Source organism: Cricetulus griseus, chromosome 7, assembly GCF_003668045.3.
Source record: "Cricetulus griseus strain 17A/GY chromosome 7, alternate assembly CriGri-PICRH-1.0, whole genome shotgun sequence".
Lineage (NCBI taxonomy): Eukaryota > Metazoa > Chordata > Mammalia > Rodentia > Cricetidae > Cricetulus > Cricetulus griseus.
In genome coordinates this window covers 107,021,814-107,044,262 of record NC_048600.1, presented here as the reverse complement: position 1 = coordinate 107,044,262, position 22,449 = coordinate 107,021,814, and the positions used below count along the sequence as shown (strand labels likewise).

Below are 22,449 nucleotides of genomic sequence, written 5' to 3'. Positions count from 1 at the left end.
GACTTAAGCACTTTTATCCACTATGCCAACTCACTGACACCAAATCTCATCATTTTTGAAAACATAAAACACATTGGGATCACACTAAATGCCATACACTAAATGTGTACTCACACTGTGCTGCTTTGATTCCCCTTTATAATCTCATGCTCTCACATCCCTGAACAAGTCTATCACACCTGTCATTAAAATCCACACTGTGCTGGGCGGTGGTGATGCACACCTTTTATCCCAGCACTTCAGAGTCAAAGGCAGGTGGATCTCTGTGAATTTTAGGCCAGCCTGGTCTACAGAGCAAGTTCCAGGACAGCCAAGGCTATATAAAGAAACCTTGTCTCAAAAAACAAAAACAAAATCCACCCCCCCAAAACCAAACAAAAGGAAAAAAAAAAAACCCATACTGCAACTTGTGTCTTACCACTGAGTGTGATCCATCACAGGAGGCTGAGTGCAGGTTTACTCAGCAGTCCTACCTCACCTGTCAGCAGAATGCCCTCCTGACCATTGCCATGTGTCATCTGACCATAAGTCACAGACATGTCCCCACTGCTCACTTTTAGTCATTGCCAAAGAACAAACTTGGCTCTCATAAATGATGTTTTATGGGACAAATTATTAGACTTTCTTATAAAAACCAAGTCTAGAGCTCCAAGAAAGATGAAAACAAAGCACGATGGACCTCACACATGTTTCATATACATATTTATATATATTTCATGTACAAAGTTACATTCTGAACCCCAGGGATTCCATAATAGAAATAAATACTGAAATAACTACATTGCTAATGAGCTTTTTACTCATAGAAGTCTCGGCCTCTAAGAGACAGCAAATGGGGCACTCTAGAACCCAATCTTATGAGGCAAAGTAAAGTTCTGATGTCTAGGACAAAAAGAAATTTAGGACATACAGTTAAAACATATTCAAATATTTAGAAATATGACAAAATTATTAATAAAACTTCATTTTTAAGAGAAAGAAAAAGACAATTAGTGTTACAGAATAGCACATCCCTGTTAGAAAAGCATTTATGATTTCAACATTTATTTCCTTCTCTTCTCGTGTGTCCAAGTGGGACACCATCAGCCCCTTTCCTAACATGATCAATTAAGAAGAACCCTAAATCTGGTCCAGTCCTTTGGTAATAGTTGTAATACTAGGAAATAAATCTCCATTTCCATGGCATTTGCAAGACACATTCTTTTGAGGTTAATATGAGGCATTTTGTTTTGTTACAAAGGCTGCATGTTAAGTGGTCTCTTCTCAAATTCAGGAGATGAACAGTGCTCTAACTGAGAGTATACTTCAACCTTTCTACTGCAAACACATTCCACCTGAATAGTGGTGCTCAGTATCCTTGTGCTCAAGCATCTTACACTCCCAGAAAGCTGCAACTTGTAAGGAATATATTTTTATTATTTGACCAGTTTGGATCTACATGAGTAAGAGAAAAATACTCTCAACACTGAGTTTCTAGAAAATAGTCTCTTTTTGCCTCCTAGAGATTTTAACCTGCATTCCTAGTAAGTATGAGGTTGAGAATACACTGCTGCTCTTTTAAATAGACCAGCAATGGCCATATATTGGTAATTTCATATGGTTCAGCCTATGATAACCCAGATGTAACAGAACAAGAACGCTCAGTATTCTGCCCTCCTCCCAGAGGTATGCAAGCCTCCTCTGCCCTGTGGAGGCTATGGCAGTTTATACCCTTTACAGTTTGTGAGCAGCTTACTTCCTGGTATTTCTTCCAAAGATTACCCCCTTGACCAAAATAAACATCACAAGAATATATGTGTTATGGGGGGAAAGAGGAAGAGAAGCAAAATTATAAATATAAGCACAGCTCTTAAAACAAGCTGTACAGGTGCACCTGCTCTCTCCTGTCCTTGAAATTAGTCCACAGGGCCACAGTAATTTGGGATCTTTAGCTAAAATCACCATACACCTACAGTCTGTGTGAAGTCAATGCCATTAAGTTTCAAAGAAACAATTATAACTAGGGTAACAACACATTTGCACGTTTCTTCTTTAGCTTCTGGTTTCCTGAGCTACACTGGACCACACACACATGTAAAGAGCTTCTGGACAACGATGAGGGTGTCTGACTCTGGGACACTTACTTCTTGGGATTAAAACTCCCAGAAACTTTGGTGTCTCCTTATGAATTTATACAACATTTCCAATAAATGTTAATAACGCTTTTAAGTATTTGCCTCAAATGACTCATATTTAAAATAAAGATATAGCAAACAAGCTTTGGAAAAGTGGTCAGCTCCGAAGAAAAATGAATATGTAGATCAAACAAAATATTATCCTTTATACAGCTTTATCAAAACAGGTGTTTTTCTTTTAAAACATACAGGGGCCACAATTTTAGAGTGTGCCCAATGTGCTTATTGATACAAAAGCCTCCCATGCTCATGAAGTCCCATGTGTTTTAGGATCTAGCCTAATCACATATATGCAAAAAATTCACTGGTATACTTTTTACAGATATCTTTGTGTCACTGTCTGGAGAAAAAGTCCCTTGGTACCTAAGAATGCTTAGACAATTAGAGACCTGTGTTTGGTTTCTCATCTGTGAAGTGGTCTGGTCTTCTCAATGACCAGAGGACCTGTTTCTTGTATGTTCTTATTTTTAAAATAGCACATAAAAATCATGTTCAATTTTGCTTGTAGCAGTGGGTAAGAAATGGTAAATCATATATTTTCAGGAAGCTTGAGAGAAGAAAAAAACATATCATATCATGGTTTTTGAAAACTCATAAGGTTATCAGTTAAAATTAGATTTAAACCCACCTTTTCAAATGCATACCGGGAATGAAAAGACTAATGCTGACTTTGCAGCATTTCCCTTCGAAGATGGCATTTTAAGCTGACAAGGGTACAAATGCTGAAGTGTTATTTATACCAATCAAACACTAGTTGTTTGTTAGTTTATACAGAACAAAATAAATCAATCTTCTTAATTATTCTGTATTCAGCTAATTAGGTTGAATCCACAGCCACCACAGTGTCCCCTCCTTAACAGGTTAGGAGCAGCTAGGAACATCTGGCTAATAGGTACTTTTTTCCATGGAAAAAACTCAATCAACTACCACCATCCTCTAGGACAAGGAGTACAAAACACAGTTTCTTCTTAGAACATCCTTCCAGTATTGAAGTGTCCTCTACGCTTCCCAGAATATTTCCTAAACTTCAAATAATACATTTCTTAAATGCTAGTATGAAAATCGGTGAAACTAGTCTAAAAAATGAGACTATGCAGAGAAGCAGGCTTCATAAACTTTAAAGTTCTAATGAGATAGGAACAAGAAATTTTATTTAAATAGTGGAGCCTTAATTTCTTTAATATAAAAACCCCCAAATCTGATGAAAACAAAGTTTTATATACCATATAAACAAGATTTGTCAGAATTGAAAGTGAAAGTTAAAGGAATTTACAGTTAGCTTTTAGCCCTCTTGGGACATTTAGATAAATCTTGATAATCCACCTGTTATTAGTGTGTCAATTCTATAATACATTGGGGAAAACTCTATTGTACTTCATGGTACAGTTTCATTTATTAAGTCTTTTCCATTAGTTCCATTATTAGTGATAGCTAAAAAGTGACCTTATCAATTACGTGAGTGACATTAGACTGTGGCAGAGCAAACCACATGTGGATTGCTTTCTGTAATTCACTAGTTTGCAGAAAGTAAACATCCTTTGATTTGTTCATGATATACTGAAATTGCCTATTAACACTGTGCAGTAAACTAGCTTGCTCTTCCTCTGTATTGTTACCATAGGACAGATTTTGTAATATAAAGGTAACCCGGAAAAAAAATGCTCACATATTATGTGGTGAAATGTCTTTCTCAAAAAAAGAAAAAAAAAAAAAAAGAGAGCGCCTTAAATAAGGGGGAAAATAAATCATGCAGAAGAGGCAGCTTCCTCATCTCCACCTGTCTCTTATGGACTCATTCATTGCCGCACATCACTTGCCACACTATCAGGTGACTCCTTTCTGCTTTGGTGACCGAAGGTTCCAGTGGAAGATCCTCTCCAAGAAGTTCAGATTCTCCACCTTCATCACCTAATGGATCATAAGGAAACTGAAGTTAGCTTAAGTGCAGAAAACAAAGAATGATGTGAACTGGACTAAATTAGCCCATGAATATGATGCTCAAAGCTTGTTTGACTTCTGGTGCATAGAGCACAGGAAAGAATACCAGGGGGCTGGAGAGATGGCTCAAAGAGTAAGAGCACTTGCTACTCTTCCGGAGGACCTCAGCTTGGTTCCCAGTACCCATGCTGGGCAGCTCAAAACCATCTATAACTACAGTTCTAGGGGATCTTATTTCCTCTTCTGACTTCTAAGGGTTCACACACATGTATTCGTGCACACAAAAATGAAAAAATAAAAAGTAAAGGAAGAGTCAGGGGCCAGTGAAATGGCTTAGTGGGTAAAAGCCTTTGCCACCACATGGTGAAAGGAGAGAACATATTCATGTGAATTGTCCTGGGATCACCATATAATATAGCATAGTGTACATGCTGCGCACGCGCGCGCGCGCACACACACACACACACACACACACACACACACACACACACACACACACTAAATGTAATAATGACAAAAAAAGTACCAGTCTGAATCTTCATTCAAACCACTGACTGATTTCTGGAATCCCTTTTTCCTTTCATTCACGAGAGCTAGTTCATAATTATGTCTGTTCACTAATGATAATAGAAATGGGAGATGGGAAAAAGCAAACATATCCAGTTCTATTTGTTCAAAATGGATATTCTACTCTTGTTTATTTCAAACTGAGAAAGCACAAATATGGAACATACTAACTAAGGCCCAGGATGTCATGCTGATTCTTGGGGACCAGGGTAAAGTTCCCCAGCTGAGACACTGAGCATTGAATAGGTACCGCTGCTCCTGTCCACAAGCTTGCAGTAGTCAGCTCTGCTGTTCAGAGCAAGGTTATTCTGGTACAATCTAGCTGACAACTTGTTTAGTGGGATGAATTCTTCAGTGGAATCCTAAAAATGTGCACACTAAGAAACAAAGATATTTCACTGATATACTGGGATTTTGTAATGCTCCCATTTGAGTTTAGCAGAAGAAAATGGCACCACTGACTAGAAATAGAGGGAGAGAAGTAACTGAATGTATGCACTTCTCTATGCAAGCCATTTTCCCTTAGCACTCCCCCTCCCCAACTTTTTCACAGCAATGTCAAAATACAGAGTGCACACTCAGGTCAAAAGTCAGTTTCTCTAACTAAAATATAACCATATATTTAAGAAAAATAAGTTTGGATGGTTTGATTTTGTTTCTAAAAGTTTTATTTATTTTCATTTTATGTGTATGGGTGTTTGCCTACATGTCTGCACACCATGTGCATGCGGTACCTACGAAGGCCAGACGAGGTTATCAGATCCTATGGAACTGGAGAAAACCCCCATGTGGGTGTTGGGAATAAACACGGGGCCTCTGGAGGAGCAGCCAGAGCTCTTAACCACCGAGACATCTCTCTAGTTTCAAGTTTGGCTCTTAAATTTAAAAAATTTACCGGGCCTGGAGAGATGGCTCAGTGATTAAGAGCACTGACTGCTCTTCCAGAGGACCTGGGTTCAATTCCCAGCACCCACACGGCAGCTCACAACTGTCTGTAATTCTAGTTCCAGGGAACACAACACCCATCACAAAACACCAATGCACATAAAATAAAAAAAAAAAAATTAAAAAAATAAAAAATTTACAATGAGCCAAGTGTTGTGGAGTATGCCTTTAATCCTGGCACTCTGGAGGCAAAGGTGGGCAAAACCCGAGTGAGTTCCAGGCCAGCCTGATCGGACAGTCAATTGCAGCGCATAATTTATTTCAAAAAACAACACAACAAAAGCAAACTACAATGGTGAAGACTAAGTGGCTGAGTTTCTTGGTTTCTTGCTTTCTGAGCTGTTTTGAAGACTTAATATCTTGTTCCCCAGGGTCCTATATCCTTTAAGTTTAGCTCTTACTGCTTTGATAAATCCCTTACTGTTAAAACATTATAAAAAGTGAATAAGAACGGCAACAAGATTAAATTCAAGGTATTTCTGTTGTTATTGTTTTCATTTTTTCCGACAGTGGTTCACTTTGTACCCCTGATGTCCTAGAACTCACTATGCAGCCCAGGCTCTTCTTGTCTCTGCCTCCCAGGGTACTGATAATAAAGGTGTGTGCTACCATGTTTTGTTCCTAAAACCAACATATTCACTATTAAAATTAGCATTCACTTAAAAAACAAGTGTATTTTCAGGCCTGGATTAGATGAGCTATGGCCAAACCTGGTTAAGCAATTTTTATGCCATTTTCAGAATCTGCAATGGAAAGCACTTAGTGGAAAACTCCAGAGACCTGACTAGAATATTCTTTTGTAAGATTCCAACTGCCATGCTACACTCCAAGAAAAAGCTACAAAAATCACCTTAGCTAAGGAGAATCCTGACAATTCCTTTCCATAGAACATTCCTGTGCCAGTAGTCAGTTACGTGAAATGCTTTGAAACTTTGCTGTTCTTGCTGGCACTATCTCTAAACTTTACATTGATACCTTTGCCCCACAGAAGTATACCAAGAGCCCTTGGCATTACCTGTTCTGGCTTATACTGACCATATGTGGCACACTCTCACTGATAAGACAGTACATTTTCTATTCTGATAGACATCTTCATTACATTTTCTCCAAGCATTTAAGAGCTTATGTTTGAGAAACCATTAAATTACTAAGACTCTTATTCGACTAGTGTGTTTCTTTGTAGTGAGCCAACATCTAATTGCACAGCACTTCTTTTTCCTTCTCTGTCTTCAGGCTGCTTCCAATTAGATAGTGCTGTGAGTGAGCACATGACTAGCTGATGCTGCTTCTGTCCCCACTGTCACCAGCTGACTCAGATGTCCACTTTCTCTAACTCATTTCTGTATCTCGCCTTGAATCTAAATACCTTCTACCCAAATCTAACCACATTGCTCCTCCATTTGAAGTCCCGAAATTCTCCTCTGCTTGAAAGATAAGCACAAATTCTACTTGGTGTGGTGGTCTGAATGAGAATGACCCCCACTGACTCATAGAAGAGTACTGGAGATGTGGCTTTGTTGGAGGAAGTGTCTCACCAGGGGGGCATTGAGATTTCAGATGCTTAAGCCAGGCCCAGTGGCTTATTCTCTCTGCCTCTTAGCTCCTCTTCCAGAGGCAGAGGCAGGCGGATCTCTGTGAGTTCGAGACCAGCCTGGTCTACAAGAGATAGTTCCAGGACAGCCTCCAAAGCCACAGAGAAACCCTGTCTCGAAAAACCATATATATATATATATATATATATATATATATATATAATTATATATATATAAATACTTCACAAAACATTATATATATATATATATATAATGTTTTGTGAAGCATTTTTATTTCTTCATTTTGTGAGTGAGAAAACAGGTTCTGAGAGAGTATAGATAGTTTGTTCAAGGTCTTATGATTACAATTCTTCAGCTCTTCACACAAACCTTATTTAACATAACCATTTGCAATTTATAATGCTCTTTCAAATGAATACTTTTTGGTAGGAAAGAAATACTCACACTATATGTACAGGCAGAAAAACATGCAAAAATCCGTCTTAACTCAGAAGTCATTATCAGAGTGATTTCTTATTCACTGTGGGTGAAAACTCAACTCACAGACCACAGTGGAAACTGACCTCGAAGAAGCAAAGACTTACCCATCCGGAAGTCAATGTAGCCTTCTCCCCCACTGATGACAAGCATGGACTTCAAAGGTGTCTGGGTGCTGGGCTCCTGTGTAGATGACCCTGCTTTGTCAGCTGTTAGATCTGCTCCACCACTACCACTTTGTGGGCTAATGACCTGACCTATTTTATACAGAAATGGAACAGTGAATATTTCTCATCACAGGTGCAGGTTATGAAATTTTTTTTTTTTTTTTTTTTTTTACCTTTTCAAAGTTAAATAAATAGTTGACTCATAACTGTAATTGCAGCAGAGCAAAGGCCAGCAAAGGCTAAAGAAATCTTGATTCAGTAAAATTAAGCTGGACAATGTCCTGATAGCCTTTGATCTAAGGCCTCAGGAGGCAGAGGTAGGAGTATCTCTGTGAGTTGAATGCCAGCCTGCACAATGTAGTGAGTTTGAGGCCTGCCAAGGATGCAGTAAAACTCAGCCTCAAAGAAGTTAAACAATGAAAGGTTAATATTTATTTACTACTCCTCTCTCCTCAGTATATAGTACCAAGGTATTAAGAACACTGAGGCTTTACATGATCAGAAAACCAATACATGAAGTTGTTAAGAGCCTAATTTAAAACTCTTGAGTAAACCAATTTCATAGTAAATAGGCAAAGATGATCTTCAAAGTCCAGTGTGAGACACGTTATGGTAAGATGGATGTTAGTTACCTCCTCCAAACTATATTATTCTGCTTTTTGATCTGAGGGACAATAGAAAGTTTCCCTCTTAAAGGTAAACATTTGTATTTAAGACAGAATAATCTTCACATAAGCCTAGGAATTGGCATATTTTTGGTGGCACTATTTAGGAAGGTGGTGTAGCCTTGTTAGAGAAAGTACCTCATTAGGGGTAGGAAAGTTCATAGCTTTGCTCTACTTTCCATTTACTCTCTCTGATACATGGCTGCAGTTAAAGATGTAATCTGAGGTCCAGCATGGTGACACATGCCTTTAATCCCAGTACTCATGAAGCAGAGACAGCAAGATCTCTGTGAGTTTAAGGCCAGCCTGGTCTACATAGCTTTAGGATAGCTAGGGCTACAAAGAGAAACCCTGTCTCAAAAAAACAAAAAACAAAAACAAACAAACAAACAAACAACAAAACCAGAAAAGGAAGGAAGGAAGGAAGGAAGGAAGGAAGGAAGGAAGGAAGGAAGGAAGGAAGGAAGGCAGGCTGTGATTTCTCAGCTTCCTGCTGTCATATTGTCCCTACTGTTATGGTCTCCAACCCTCTAGAACTCTTTCTTCTACAAGTTGTCTTGGTCATGGTATTTTATTACAGCAACAGAAAAGTAATAAGTCATAATATTTAAATGTATTTCAAATCTATGCCCTTTTCTTTCATAATTAAGAAAAATGTCATTTTTATTATAGACCATGTAAATAAAATTGCTGCTAAATGTGCTATTTGTTCTAAAGTTCAAATTCTAAGGTAGAATCTTTGAGTATGAAATGGCAGAGAAGAGAGAAACCTTCACATACTATTCACACTATGAACAATTGAACAGTCCCCAAGACATTCCTCTTAGAGAGCTTTGACTGTGGGCTGGGGACATAGCTCAGAAGCTGAGTGCTTGCCTAGCATGTGTGAGACCAATGTCTGACCCCAAGAATTGTGGGTGGTGTGTGTATGTGTGTGAGAAAGGGATAAAGAAAGCTTTGACTATAGGATATTTTTTTCAGAATCTGCTGTCCTTTGGCCAAATCTCACAGACCACATGCCTCTAGGAACTAGCAAGATGTGATACACTATGAATTTAAATTTTAATTGAAAGTGGATGGGGTGCCAGGTGGGGGTAGAGTATTATGATGGATCCCTTTGGACTTAATTACTGCATTACTCAAACTCACTCTGGAAGCCATAACGCCTGCTAGAAACAATTCTACCGTAGAGTCTGCAATAGAAGGCAAAGCATTCATCCTTACAGTTAATTGGCATATTAGTAACAGTATTACTAATTCCACTTTTAGATTTATACTCCAAAAGAAAAGTCTTCCATATAAGCAATAAGAATGTTCAACATCGAGGATGAGGTGGCTCAGTAGGTAAAGTGCCCGATGCACAACTGAAGATTTGAGCATAGATCTCCAGGATGTACATAAAAAGTTGGGCAAGGTGGGCATGTTAATACTTCCTGGTGCTGGGTGTGCAGGTGCAGATGTGTAGATAGATAGTGGGTGTGTAGACAGGTGATGCCTGGAACTCACTGACCAGCTAGTCTAGCTAATCAGTGAGTTCTGGATTCAATGAAGGACTCTCAAAAAACATGGTGGAGAACAGTTGAGGAAGGCACCTGACACTGACCTCAGCCTTCACACACAGGCATGTATACACATGTGCATATACAACACACACACACACACACACACACACACACACACACACACACACACACAGAGTCTGCTGTGGGCCAGGTATGGCAGATGCACATAGGATCCAGCACCTAGGAGGCTGCATTAGGAGAATTGAGAGCTCAAAGGCAACCTGAGCTATACAGTGAGTTCCAAGCCAGTCTCTGTTATGTAGGGAAACTGTGGTGTTTAAGGGTGGCCTCAAACTCACTATGTAGTAGTCAAGGATGACTTTGAGTAACATACTGTGACAAATAGTACCACTGATTTTCAAAAGTAAGCAATACCCCCAAAATATCTGCTTTAGGGACTACGGGAGAGATGGAAAAGTAACTCCATGCAAGTAATCTATTTTACTCTAATCACATCTCCATTAAAAAACTTCCTATGTATTGTATTGAAATTGTGGGTAATCCTAGTAACTTAGTGCTTGGAAGGGTGGTGAAACACAAGGAAGATTGACATAATTAAATTGATACCTCAACAGAATAATCTAACTCACCTGGGACTGCCACAAAGAATTTCACAGCATCCCGGTGCCCATGGAAACAAAGCTGTGCATGTGCCATTGAACAGTAGGGTATAAATGTCCCTGGAGTCACTTTATCACTGTTTTCATCACCATATACACGGATTACACTTCCAGGACGATTACCTGGAGCCCCTGAGGTTTTATTTGCTGCAAAAGAAAAACCAAATAGCAAGTATTTTCCTCTAGAAAACAGTACTGATGCAAGAGGTTACTGGTTAATCCGTATGGTATTATCTAAGAGCTACAGCCAGTTGAGATAACATAAGTGCAGCAACGCCAGCTCAAGGCAAAGCTGAAAAGAGATATAGCATGCTAGTTATTTTTAAGTACCTCAGTAATGGAGTAGGGGATTTTGCCAGTCTAGCAATAACTAAGCTTCTATTAATGTGAGGGAAACCATCACAGTAAACAAAGCAAAACTGAATCATAGTTAAATCTATTTAGTTTTGCTTTTTAGTCCTTATTAAAGGAAGTTAAGCATTATAGATTAAAGTAAATGGGTACATTCTTAAATAAGATCTTTATAGTTCATCTTCTGCTATTTTCCTCATGGTAGGGGGTAGGAAAGCTTTGCTTAAAGGATCCCAGGCATAATCATAAAGCAGCTTGCATTTATGCCAGGCTGAAGGTTTGCTGGATTCCTACAGAATGGCCAGACTTACAAAATACCCCTGCTTCCATGGGTAAGTGAGTGAAAGAAACATGATCGGTAACAAGAGTAAATAATGTAGATTAATGACAGTTTTAAGAGATGTTTCATGTTTTTATTGGAAGGAAAACCAAGTCTGAAAGAAAGTTTAGCTGCAACAAAAGATGATCAATAGACTAAGCTGCTGAGCAGTTGGTGACTATGTAATAAATGTTTAAAGTAAACAAAACAAAACAAAAAACCTGCTGCAATGCAGTGACTGCAAGTAGGTGACACTGAACAACATTCAAGAAGGTGTTCTAGAGAGGAGGAGACAGCCTCACAGTGGCCTCAAGAAGCCAGGAAGAAGTTTGGTTCCGGATCTGCACTTACCCCTCAGCCCCAGTAAACGTCCCTGGTGGAGGATTACGGCTACAGTGAGAGAGGAGGAAAGGGGACACGGGGAGGTGCACGACAGGAAGGAAGGAGAAGCGTTACTGTGAGCCTCCACTCAGCCTCCTCTACGGGGTCCTACCAAATTCAGCCTCTACAAATGCCTTTGCTCAACAATGATTATTTATTATTTCATGAAGCCATTCCAGTGAAATGGAAAATTGATGTGGAATGCACACTAAAATTCTCTCTCAGTCTACCCCCAAAGAAACCACCTTTAAATAATTAGGCTAAAATGCAACTCTCTTTTAAGGACAGAAGGTAATCCAGACCTCTTGAAATGTCTTAGGTTTTAAGAAGTGCTCTGGCCGGGCAGCGGTGGTGCAGGCCTTTAATCCCAGCAGAGGCATGAGGATCTCTGTGAGTTCGAGGCCAGTCTGGGCTACACAGTGAGAGTTCCAGGACAGGCTCCAAGGACACAGAGAAACCCTGTCTCGAAATATCAAAAAAAAAAAAAAAAAAAAAAGTGCTCTGAACATGTAGACCTGTAAGTAACTGCGCAAAAGCAAGGAGATTGAGAATATAGATTCTTTAAGGGCTCCAAATCCACCTTCTGGTGTTCTTGCTACCCTTCCACCAAACAAAGGAATTTAATAACCTATTTGATGGACTTCAGTCATTTTCTTCCCCCAAATAATTCTTTGCCTGTGCATTTTACAAAACCAAAACACTTAATGGATGTTCAATGTAATAGAATATGAGGAACGCACAAGGTACATTTTTTTTTTCCCAAAATAATAAAGCACATTCCTTTCAAACAGACAGCTTGTCTTCAGTACAGGAAAAGGCTCAGTGACCTCCTGAGACTTCTCCCTACAAGTTAAAAAAAAAAAAAAAAAAAAAAAAAAAAAAAAAAAAAAAACCAAAAAAACCCTCAAATACACAAATGGAATAGCCATAACTATTAGAGTGTAAACTATGATGAATGAAATGTGGTATTTCTGAATACTGGTGTAATAAATCTGAAGAGAAATGGACATTTTATTTCAAAGATGAAATATGACTGTGACTCCTGAATTGAGAAAAAGAGCTTCCTAGAGTAGGAACACTGAAATATGGACACTGGTCCACATACTTACAAGCTGATTCTGTAGTTTGTAAACTGATTTCTGTGTTGTCACAGACTTGCCAAAATCTAAACAATTCCTTCAGTCTGACTTCTGGGTACCACTACTTCTTGCAATTCTTTGACTTGTGACAGTTATTTTAAAATATACTTACTTTCTGTCAATGGGATGGAGATAATGACACCGTTTCCTGTCCCCACCCACAAACGATTGCAAGACACCATAAGAGCTGTTATCCTCACAAAAGAGAAGCCCAGTTTTCCAGTACCTATAGGGGAAGGAGAGGAAGAACAGCTTATTGAGAAACTAGAACATTTCAGACCAAATCCCCAGGAGTCTCTGGCTTTAAAACAACAAAGGAAAAAATTTGCTGGAAAGTGGAAAAGTGTACATTAAATTAAGCAAACTCAAGTGTGCGTGCGTGCGTGCGTGCGTGCGTGTAGTCTCATGTTCATAGGAAGGCTCTGAATTAACTATGTAGCAAAGGATAATCCTGGGGGACTGGAGAGATGGCCCAGAGGTTAAGAGCACTGGCTGCTCTTCCAGAGGACCTAGATTCAATTCCCAGTACCCACATGGCAGCTCACAATTGTCTGTAACTCCATATCTGACACCTTTACACCATATAAAATAAAACAAAAATACTTATATAAAATAAAAGTTAAATATAAAATAAAGTTAAATAAATTAACTTATAAAATAAAGTTAAATAAATTATATAAAAAAAGGATAATCCTGAACTTTCGATCCTTCTGCCTCTACATCACAAATGGTTCTATTATAAGCAAGTGCTGGGGTTGTGGGTGGGGCCCACCATGCTCAGCTCAAAGCAAACTCTTATTTGGCTTTATTATTTGACATGTCAAGGATAAAGGAAAAAGACAATTCTATATGTGGTTGGCATTACTTTATCAACCAGAAAGAAAGTACAAAGGAAATAAAGTATATCAGAAAATACAGTCCAAAATTCAACATGGGAGCTACAGACCCAAATCAAACACAACATTAGACAAAGGGAAGCAACAACAAACCAAAAGTTGGAGTTTGCTAGATTGGGAAATCAAATGTCATTTTATTAACTGAAAAAGTTCCTAATTTGCTTTAAATTTCTTTACATGTATAAAAAAATCAATCTTTTCTAACAAAACATATCTTTTCTCTTGTTTCATACTTAGGCTCTAATCAGTTTAGCAGTATTAGGATATCATATAAAACTTATGAAGAATAAACAAGTTTTTATATTTTAAGAGAATTTTTGTAATTCATCTCATTTTCAGGGATTTGAGAAGTATAATGATTAAATAAAACGTTTGAGACAAACATCAGTCATTCAAAGAACTAAGACCCTGATCATACAATGTAGGAAGCAATTTTAACTCCCATTCAGCCTATGCTAGAAATCTTTAAAAAATCTTTTTACAATATTTTTTTAAAATTTTATTTATTTAATATGTATACGGTCTCCTGCCTGCATGCCAGCAGAGGACACCAGATTTCATTCAAGGTGGTTGTGAGCCACCATGTGGTTGCTGGGAATTGAACTCAGGACCTCTGGAAGAACAGTCAGTGCTCTCAACTGCTAAGCCATCTCTGCAGCCCTTTTAAAAATATTTTTTAAAGATTATTTTATGTGTGAGTGTTTTGCCTGAATGTATATATATGTGCATCACTTACATGCCTGATACCTGCTGAGGCCAGAAGAGGGTGTCAGATACCCTACAATTGGAGTTACAGATTTTTGCTGACTGCTATGTGGTGATTTTGGGAACCAAACTCAGGTCCTGTGCAAGAACAGCAAGTGTCTGTACCCACTGATCCATCTCTCCAGCCCTAAGCTAGGAATCTTTAACCAATAGTCAAAGTACAACTTTAAATTGTGCAGGGAGAGACTACACAGCTAGTTAGCTTCTTTGTGGTCAATGACCCTAAAAGGTTACAAATCATTGGCAGGAGTCACTCTTTCCTCAGGAAGGGAATCCTTTATGACATCCCTAGTTGTCACACAGCACCACATTAGGTGTTAGAAATACAGGAGAGCAAGACCAGAGACGGAACCTGCCTTTCCTGAGGTTTCATCTCTGGGGTACAAATAATAAACAAAACCATATACTATGGGTGCAATCACACTAATGCTAAACCTATGAAGATGACAGGCTGGCTGTGGTGGTGCACACTTTTCATCCCAGCTCTTGAGAGGCAGAGGCAGGGAGATCTCTGTGAGTTCCAGGTCAACCTGGTCTATATAGTGAGATCCTATCTCCCTCCTTTGTTGTTTTTTAAAAAACAGGACCTGAATAAAGATCCCTCTTCAATATGACATGAGTACCTGAGATTAAGTAAACAAAAACCATGAAGAACTAGCTAGGCCAAGAATACATAGTACATGTTAAGGCACTAAAATGGGCAGGAATCTGTCAATGAGGCTAGAAGAATATGAGCAAACTAGTCTAGACCATGTGAAGTCTCCTGGTGATGATCCAGATGTCACCCAGCCTAGAAACTAGAGCAAAAGTGCATCAACATTTTTACACAATGTTCACTATGGAGAGAACAGAGTAGAATAGAAACAGGGAGACAAGTTAGGAAACGTAAGGTTATCCAAGGGGAAAAGGACAGTGACCTGGCCTAAGATGAGAGTGATTAAGATAAAGAAATTGACAGAGTTCCAGGTCATCAAAAGAGTTAAGGAACAAGGAACCAACAAAACAAATAAAAACGAAAAAACAAAAAGATTCCAGTCAAGAACCATACTGTACACTGGAGCATCTGTCTGTTACTTGCAGTGATGAAAGTTAACTATTCATGTGGTAACTTACTCAGTGGATTCTTAGAGCATTAGAAGAGGATGGAGGTGTAGCTTACTGGTAGCCCCTCTGCTCAGTATACACAAGACCCTGAGTTAGTACCACAACATTACATGAAACAAAAATAAAGCATTCTCATTGTTTTTCAAAAAGAAAACACTTTGGAAGCTTACCTAACATTTTGCTTACATAAGGTTCAATGTCCACATCCTGGAGATGTTGATATGTGTGTGCATGATAGAGACGGAGCGTGGAATCCAAACGAATGGAGACCCACACACCATCACCCACCCATGCAAGCTGCCGTACTTGGCTCTCCTTCCTGGGGTGTGCATCAAATGATTTCTAGAAGAGAAGTTTAATAATAAAATTATTTTTGTTGTTTTTCAAGACAAGGTTTCTCTGTGTAGCCCTGGCTGTTCTGGACTCACTTTGTAGTAGCCTCGAACTCACAAAGATCCATCTGCCTCTGCTTCCCCAGTGCTGGGACTAAAGGTGTGCCCCACCACTGCCCAGCTAATGTAATTACTTTTCTCACACAGGAAGTTATTTAAAAACAGCTAATCTGCCCAACAATCTGAAGACTGCTTAAAAAATTTTTTTAAAAGATTTATTTATTATGTATATAGTGTTCTGTCTGCATGTATCCCTGCAGGCCAGAGGAAGGCACCAGATCTCATTACAGATAGTTGTGAGCCATCATGAGGTTGCTGGGAATTTAAGTCAGGACCTCTGGAAGACTAGCTAGTGTTCTTAACCACTGAGCCATCTCTCTAGTCCCAAGAAGACTGTTTATTAACAGGCCTAAATTTGCTTATCCTCCATGACTGTCCTTCTCTTAAGTTCTTTCACCACAGAATGCAACAAACACACACATTTGTAAATAAGAACAAAAGACCAAATGGTACTTGGGAATGGTGGCTGACACCTGTAATCTAAGCACTGAGAAGTATGAGACAGGAGAGCTGTTGTGAGATCAAGGCCAGAGTGAGATTCTCTCTCAATCATGAGACAACAACAACTGAACCAAGTGGTGTTGAGCTTCAGCACTATACAGGATATTTCCTTATTTAACAATGCTGGCCAGCCAGACTACGTACCAGTGTTCAGAAATGGTGATTCTAGGATTTGGCATTGCTACAGTACAATGAGAAGTAAAATCCTATTAGTAATTAAACTAAAAAGAAATCCACACTATTATATAAGGAATGGCCGTGAAAAACAAATACCAAACGTTTATTTGTGGGATGTAGTTGGCAGGGGTAGCTATTGAGACAATATGTAGTTTGCTATATGTAGCCTAGGTTAGTCTCAGATTTGGGGCAATGCTTCTACCTTAGCCTTCCAAGTGTTAGGATTACAGAGATGTGCTATAATGTCTAACTTTAACTGTGAGATTGCTAAGGAGAAAAAAAAATAAGATATGGGGTAGAGAGAAATAGAAATTTCACTTAAAACTTTCCTATTGTAATCTTTTTAAACAACCAGAATGGATGCATGATGACCAAAATTTAAGATTTTGTTTTCACAAAAATTTGCATTGTAAAGCCAGGTGATGGTGGTGCATGCCTTTAATCCCAGCATTTGGGGAGGCAGAACAGGCGGATCTCTGTGAGTTTGAGGGTAGCCTGGTCTACAGAGCGAGCTCCAGGACAGGCTCCAAAGCTATAGAGAAACCCTGTCTCGAAAACCAAAAGCCAAAAACAAAACAAAAAAAAAATGTGTAGTGTAATGTTATTTCTCAGTTTGTGATACATAAGCAAATGATTCAGAATGTACATAGGGTAGATGCAAAGGGAACTTAGGAACCCTCTCAGCCAATCCTTATATGAGTAGATGGAACAAGAACTACATATTCAGGCTGGTATGGTATTGCACATCTTTAATTCCAGCACTCAGGAGGCAGAGGCAAGAGGATCTCTGAGTCAGAGGCCAGCCTGGAGGACATAGTAAGTCCCAGCATAGCCAGGGATACGTAGAGAAACACTTAAAAAAAAAAAAAAAAGAAAAGAAAAGAAAACAAAAAACTGCCAGATGTTGGTGGTGCATGCCTTTAATCCCAGCACTCAGGAGGTAGAGGCAGGCAGATCTCTATGAGTTAGAGGCCAGCCTGGTCTCCAGAGTGTGTGCCAGGATAGGCTCCAAAGCTACACAGAAAAACCCTGTCTTGAAAAAACCAAAAACCAATACAAAACAAACAAACAAACAACAAAAAGAAACAAAACAGCAACAAAAAACACATTTTCAAATAAAGCACATACCCATATGTGGATACATACACATACAAACCTTTATATATGAATCCTCTGTCCTTAAAAACAAAACAAACTAAAACCAACAACCAAAAGAGAAAACAAACAAACCCCACCATTTCCTACTCTCATAGTCCAAAATGATAAGGGAGGTAAAGTAATAGAGAAAACTAAGACATCCAAAATTGTATCTGAAGGCCTTTTAAACATTGATCTGGAAAGCAGTCTCTAATGAAGCTGGAAATATTACTTAGTCTTGCAGTCTTTGGGAATACCAATTCCGTATGTACATAGAATGTAGATAAACTTGCCTCTATCTTCATAGCTTTTGGCTGAACCACATAGATTTTGTTCCTATAGCCACACCAGACTTTGTCATGCACCACAGTCATGCATCGTATGGAATGGTGAGGACGTCCAAGGTCTAAAAGGTGATAGTTTGACAGGTCCCACTGTCCATCTTTAAAACAAGAAGTAGATTATAGTTAATCATACCACTTATCATTGATGAGGCACTCCAGGACCATGTGGTAAGTGCACCTTTATCTGTATAAGCTATAAAGCTAGACGAGATCACAAGGAACACCTACTCCAACCTGCCACCCACTAACTGGATTCCCTTTAAAGCATGCTTTAAAGTGGTAACATAGTTTGGTGTGGTGGTGCACACCTTTAATCCCCAAACTGGGAAGTCATAGATTTTTTTTTTTTAGAGTTCAAGGTCAGTGTGGTTTATATATTGATCCAGGCTAACCAAGAATACTTAGTGAGACCTAGCTTAGAAAAAAAAAAAAAAGAGTGGTAATGTGACAAATCAATTGGAGGTTATCTGAAAATGACAGTCTTTTTAGAATGAGAATGGACTTAGGGCTTGGAACATAACTTAGAAGTATAGTAGTTGTTCCCCACATCCAAGACTCTGGGTCCAAACTCTACCAGCATGTGTGTACACACACAATATACAAACAAGAACAGACAGAGTGATTTGGGGGATTATAGCTCTCTTCCTTGCACTTCCATGGAATCTCTTAGGTAGAAATTGAAGGCAACTCAACATGTTAGGAACTATGCATATAATCTGAACGTTTCTAATTTATAATCTGAAATCCAAATGCTGAGAAATCAAAAACATTGTGGGCTGACACAGCATATGTATGCAATCACCTGGTAGTTTATAGTTTTTCCTAATGGCAAGACAATGAATAAATATAACTGCTGTGGAACAATATTTTTCTACACTATGAATATGTATTACTCTTATTTACTAATAAAAAGCTGGGCAGGAGGAGAGTGAGTGCCATAGCCAGACTAGAATTCTGGGAAGAGGAAGGAAGGGCAGAGTCAGAGAGTTGCTGGCAAATACAGAGAGCAAAATGGCACACCATACTGAGAGAAGGCACCAACCTTGTGGCAAAGCATAAACAGAAATACAGCTTAATTTAAAAATAAGAGTTATCTAGTAATAAGCATGAGCTATTGGCCAAACATTTATAAGTAATATTAAGTCTCAGTGTGTTTATTTGGTAGTTGCTACTGGGACAGGGAACATTCTATTGCACATAACCTTGACTTTGTTACACTTCTATGTCTTGTTTTTTTTTTTTTTTTTTTTTGGAGACAGGGTTTCTTTGTATAGATCTGGCTGTCCTGGAAGTAGCTCTGTAGGCCAAATTGGCCTTGAACTCACAGAGAGCCATCTGCCTCTGCTTCCTGAGTGTTAGTATTCAGGCATCTGTACTGGCCTGCCCTTAGGGTCCTGACAGGATACTCCTCAGCTGCAGCCACTAAGAGCACCACCTGTGCACATTCGCTTAGTTCCTTTGTTAAAAGGTCGGCCTTGCCCACCTCCCCACTCTTTCTCTTTCCCTCCTCCACCCTTTCTCTTCTACCACTTTTGTTCCCATGGACCAGTCTCTGTCCCCTTCTCTCTCTTCTTCAAATAAACCTGTGTGAGCCTTGTTGCATGGCGTGACTTTTCTTCCCAGAGCTTTTAAATGAATTACAACCCTGAGTGCTGGGGTTAAAGGCGTGTGCTACCACTGCCCAACTTTCTACCACGTTAACCTATCGTCCTTTACAAACCCTTCACGATAGCCCACTTTGTTGACCCCACTGCATATGCTTTAGTAGGAAGGATCACCACCAGCCTGTGATAGACACTGTATTTCTGCAGGCTTTAAGTGTTAACCACCTCTTAATGAGCTGATAGTCAACCATTAGGTAATTCTGTGCTACAAGCTGCAAGATCACACAGTAATTATATAGCCAATGTATCATGAGATAACTCAGGAGAACTAAGGGTTCTCTTGATGGATGAAACCAGTACAAAAGCTGTATTTGGCATTATAATTTTGTAAATGAATTGGCTGTTTCTTGCTATAGATTCTTCCTGAAGCTTATTCCTTTCTGTAACAAACTTGGGATTTACTTTCCACAGTTTAGCACTATCTGATCCATTTCCTGGGAACAAATTTCTCCCATTTACTAATTACACTCTCTAGCTATGTGTAAAACCTGTTCTCCATTAACAGATCCTAGTTTACTGATTACATTCCTTAGCTATGAGTGAGGCCTGTTTCCCACTATCAGGTCCTTGTTCCCCTCTCCATTGTAATTGCAGAGATCTCTCTTCCTGCAATTATCTTTATGACAGATATTTAGTCAGTGTTTAGGGCCCAGGCAAAAAGCATCCCATCTAAGACATTCCCAGATAATCCAAGATATAGAATTACTACATATCTAAAGTTGTTGATTCATAGCTACTTAGATGGATAGAAAAAAATAAGCATGCCCTGGTTCTACCTCACTGGCAGAGAAGCGATAACCTAAACTAACCTTGCACTAAAAGATTCTCAAACTTCTTGTTTTATTAACTCAAGATTTTAGCTCAGAGATTTACTACTCCCTCCTGTTTCCCCTGAGAAGATAAGACAAAGGTAATCAGCCCATTTGTTCATCCTCAGGGAAAAGTAAACTTTCCAATAGGCCTGTGCCACCACTGAGGCTAGGACACTGGAAGGTGCCAGGTTTTGTTTCCTGTACAAATTAAACTTAGACCCTCTCTTTGATCTACATCCCTAAGCAATTGATGCTAAAAGTTTCTCCTAGCAGTTTTAGTTTATTGCTCTGTGTGTAAATCTTATCTGCCTTGCTGACCCTGAGAAACTCAAGCCTCACATTGTATTGTAAAAAGAATTACTGTATATGCCTCTACTCACAAGAACTGGGAAGAAAGAAACAGAGACAGAAAACAGAGAAAGAACAGCAAGAGAGAAAAAGAGCAGTAGAAGATTAAAAGAACATGCAGAGGAGCAATTGTGTGTGAGTCAATTCCCTTTCCCCTCAGATTTTAGTTCCTTCACTTATTTGTAGTTCCTATTTTTGAACCTTGAGTGAAAAATTTTAGAAGCTGGACTTCTAAAGTTTTTGATAATGCTGAGGCCTTAGAAATCTCTTGAACCCAATAGGAGGACTTTATACTGATCTTTTTACATGCAATTTTGTTTTATTCTGCCAGTATGATTTTTATTCTCTTTATCAAAACTTCTACTATCCCATTTTTTTCTAGTCTCTTTCACTGACTTACTAAGGGTCTATGAATAAGTGATTAAGATGCTGGCCTAACCTATCTTTCCACATTTAAGTAATGAAGATGACAGCAGAACCTTCCTCATATGACCTTGTGATGCTGAAGAAGACCAGAACAAAGCAAAATACAGCCCCTTCTTTCTCTGCTGACTTAGTCATTAGCAAGCAATCTCTACATATGAATCAGTTCGTGGAGTCCAAGTATCATCTACCTAACACATATGTATGCAAACAAGGAGAAGACGTTCATTAAAACCCAAATTAGTCTATATTTTCACATTTCCTTTATCTAACAACCAAGTGAATAATTATTTTGGATGACATACATAGCAAGGAGTTATGATGATACATATTTTCCTTAATTCAATCTGTTCAAGGCAGATTTTCTCAAGTCACTACATCTCTGTCTGTGGTCAGAGAAGTAATGTGACATGAAAGATGACTAAACTTTATTCAGCTGAAAGATATTTGGAGGACTAAGGGGCTGGAAATGTTAAGAGCATTTACTGCTCTTGCAGAGGACCCATGCTTGGTTGCTAGCCCCCACAATAGATGATTCACAATTACTTGTAATTACAGTTCCAATGCAACTGATGTCCTCTGGCCTCTGTGGGCACACGTATACTTGTAGTGCTCATAAATACATATACACAAATAGATTTAAAAAGAAGTAAATAGCCGGGAGATGGTGGTGTACACACCATCCCAGCACTGAGGAGGCAGAGACAGGTGGATCTCTTTGAGTTTGTGGCCAGGCTCTAAAGCTACAGAGAAACCCAGTCTTTAACCGAGCCCACCCAAAGTTAATAAATCTAAAAAAAAAAAAAAAAAGTTTTAAAGCTAGGCACATATTTGTAGTTCCAATACTTGGGAAACTAAGACAAGAAGACTGTCTTAGTTCTTAACATTTCTTAAACAAAACCATTTCTTAAACAAAACACAACAAATTTGTCTTAAATGAAGTAGATGGAAACTATTTTTAAAAAATA

At 38.8% G+C, this 22,449-nt stretch overlaps 1 protein-coding gene across 5 annotated transcripts in view; it reads right to left on the bottom strand.

The window, feature by feature from the left end:
* Positions 1-685: 685 nt before the first annotated feature.
* Positions 686-22,449, bottom strand: part of Spag9 (sperm associated antigen 9) — a 127,182-nt gene continuing 105,418 nt past the window's right edge. For 3 of the 5 annotated variants that reach the window (XM_027424322.2, XM_027424324.1, XM_035448078.1), the window contains 7 exons: positions 18,184-18,332; positions 15,794-15,965; positions 12,971-13,084; positions 11,690-11,728; positions 10,639-10,815; positions 7,762-7,911; positions 686-4,082 (listed from right to left, as the gene is read on the bottom strand). In XM_027424322.2, the coding sequence (XP_027280123.1) occupies positions 3,967-4,082; positions 7,762-7,911; positions 10,639-10,815; positions 11,690-11,728; positions 12,971-13,084; positions 15,794-15,965; positions 18,184-18,332 (917 nt within the window). In that variant the 3' untranslated portion in view covers positions 686-3,966. The remainder of the gene's footprint in view (positions 4,083-7,761; positions 7,912-10,638; positions 10,816-11,689; positions 11,729-12,970; positions 13,085-15,793; positions 15,966-18,183; positions 18,333-22,449) is intronic. The other 2 variants (XM_027424323.1, XM_027424325.1) reach the window with 1 other exon arrangement.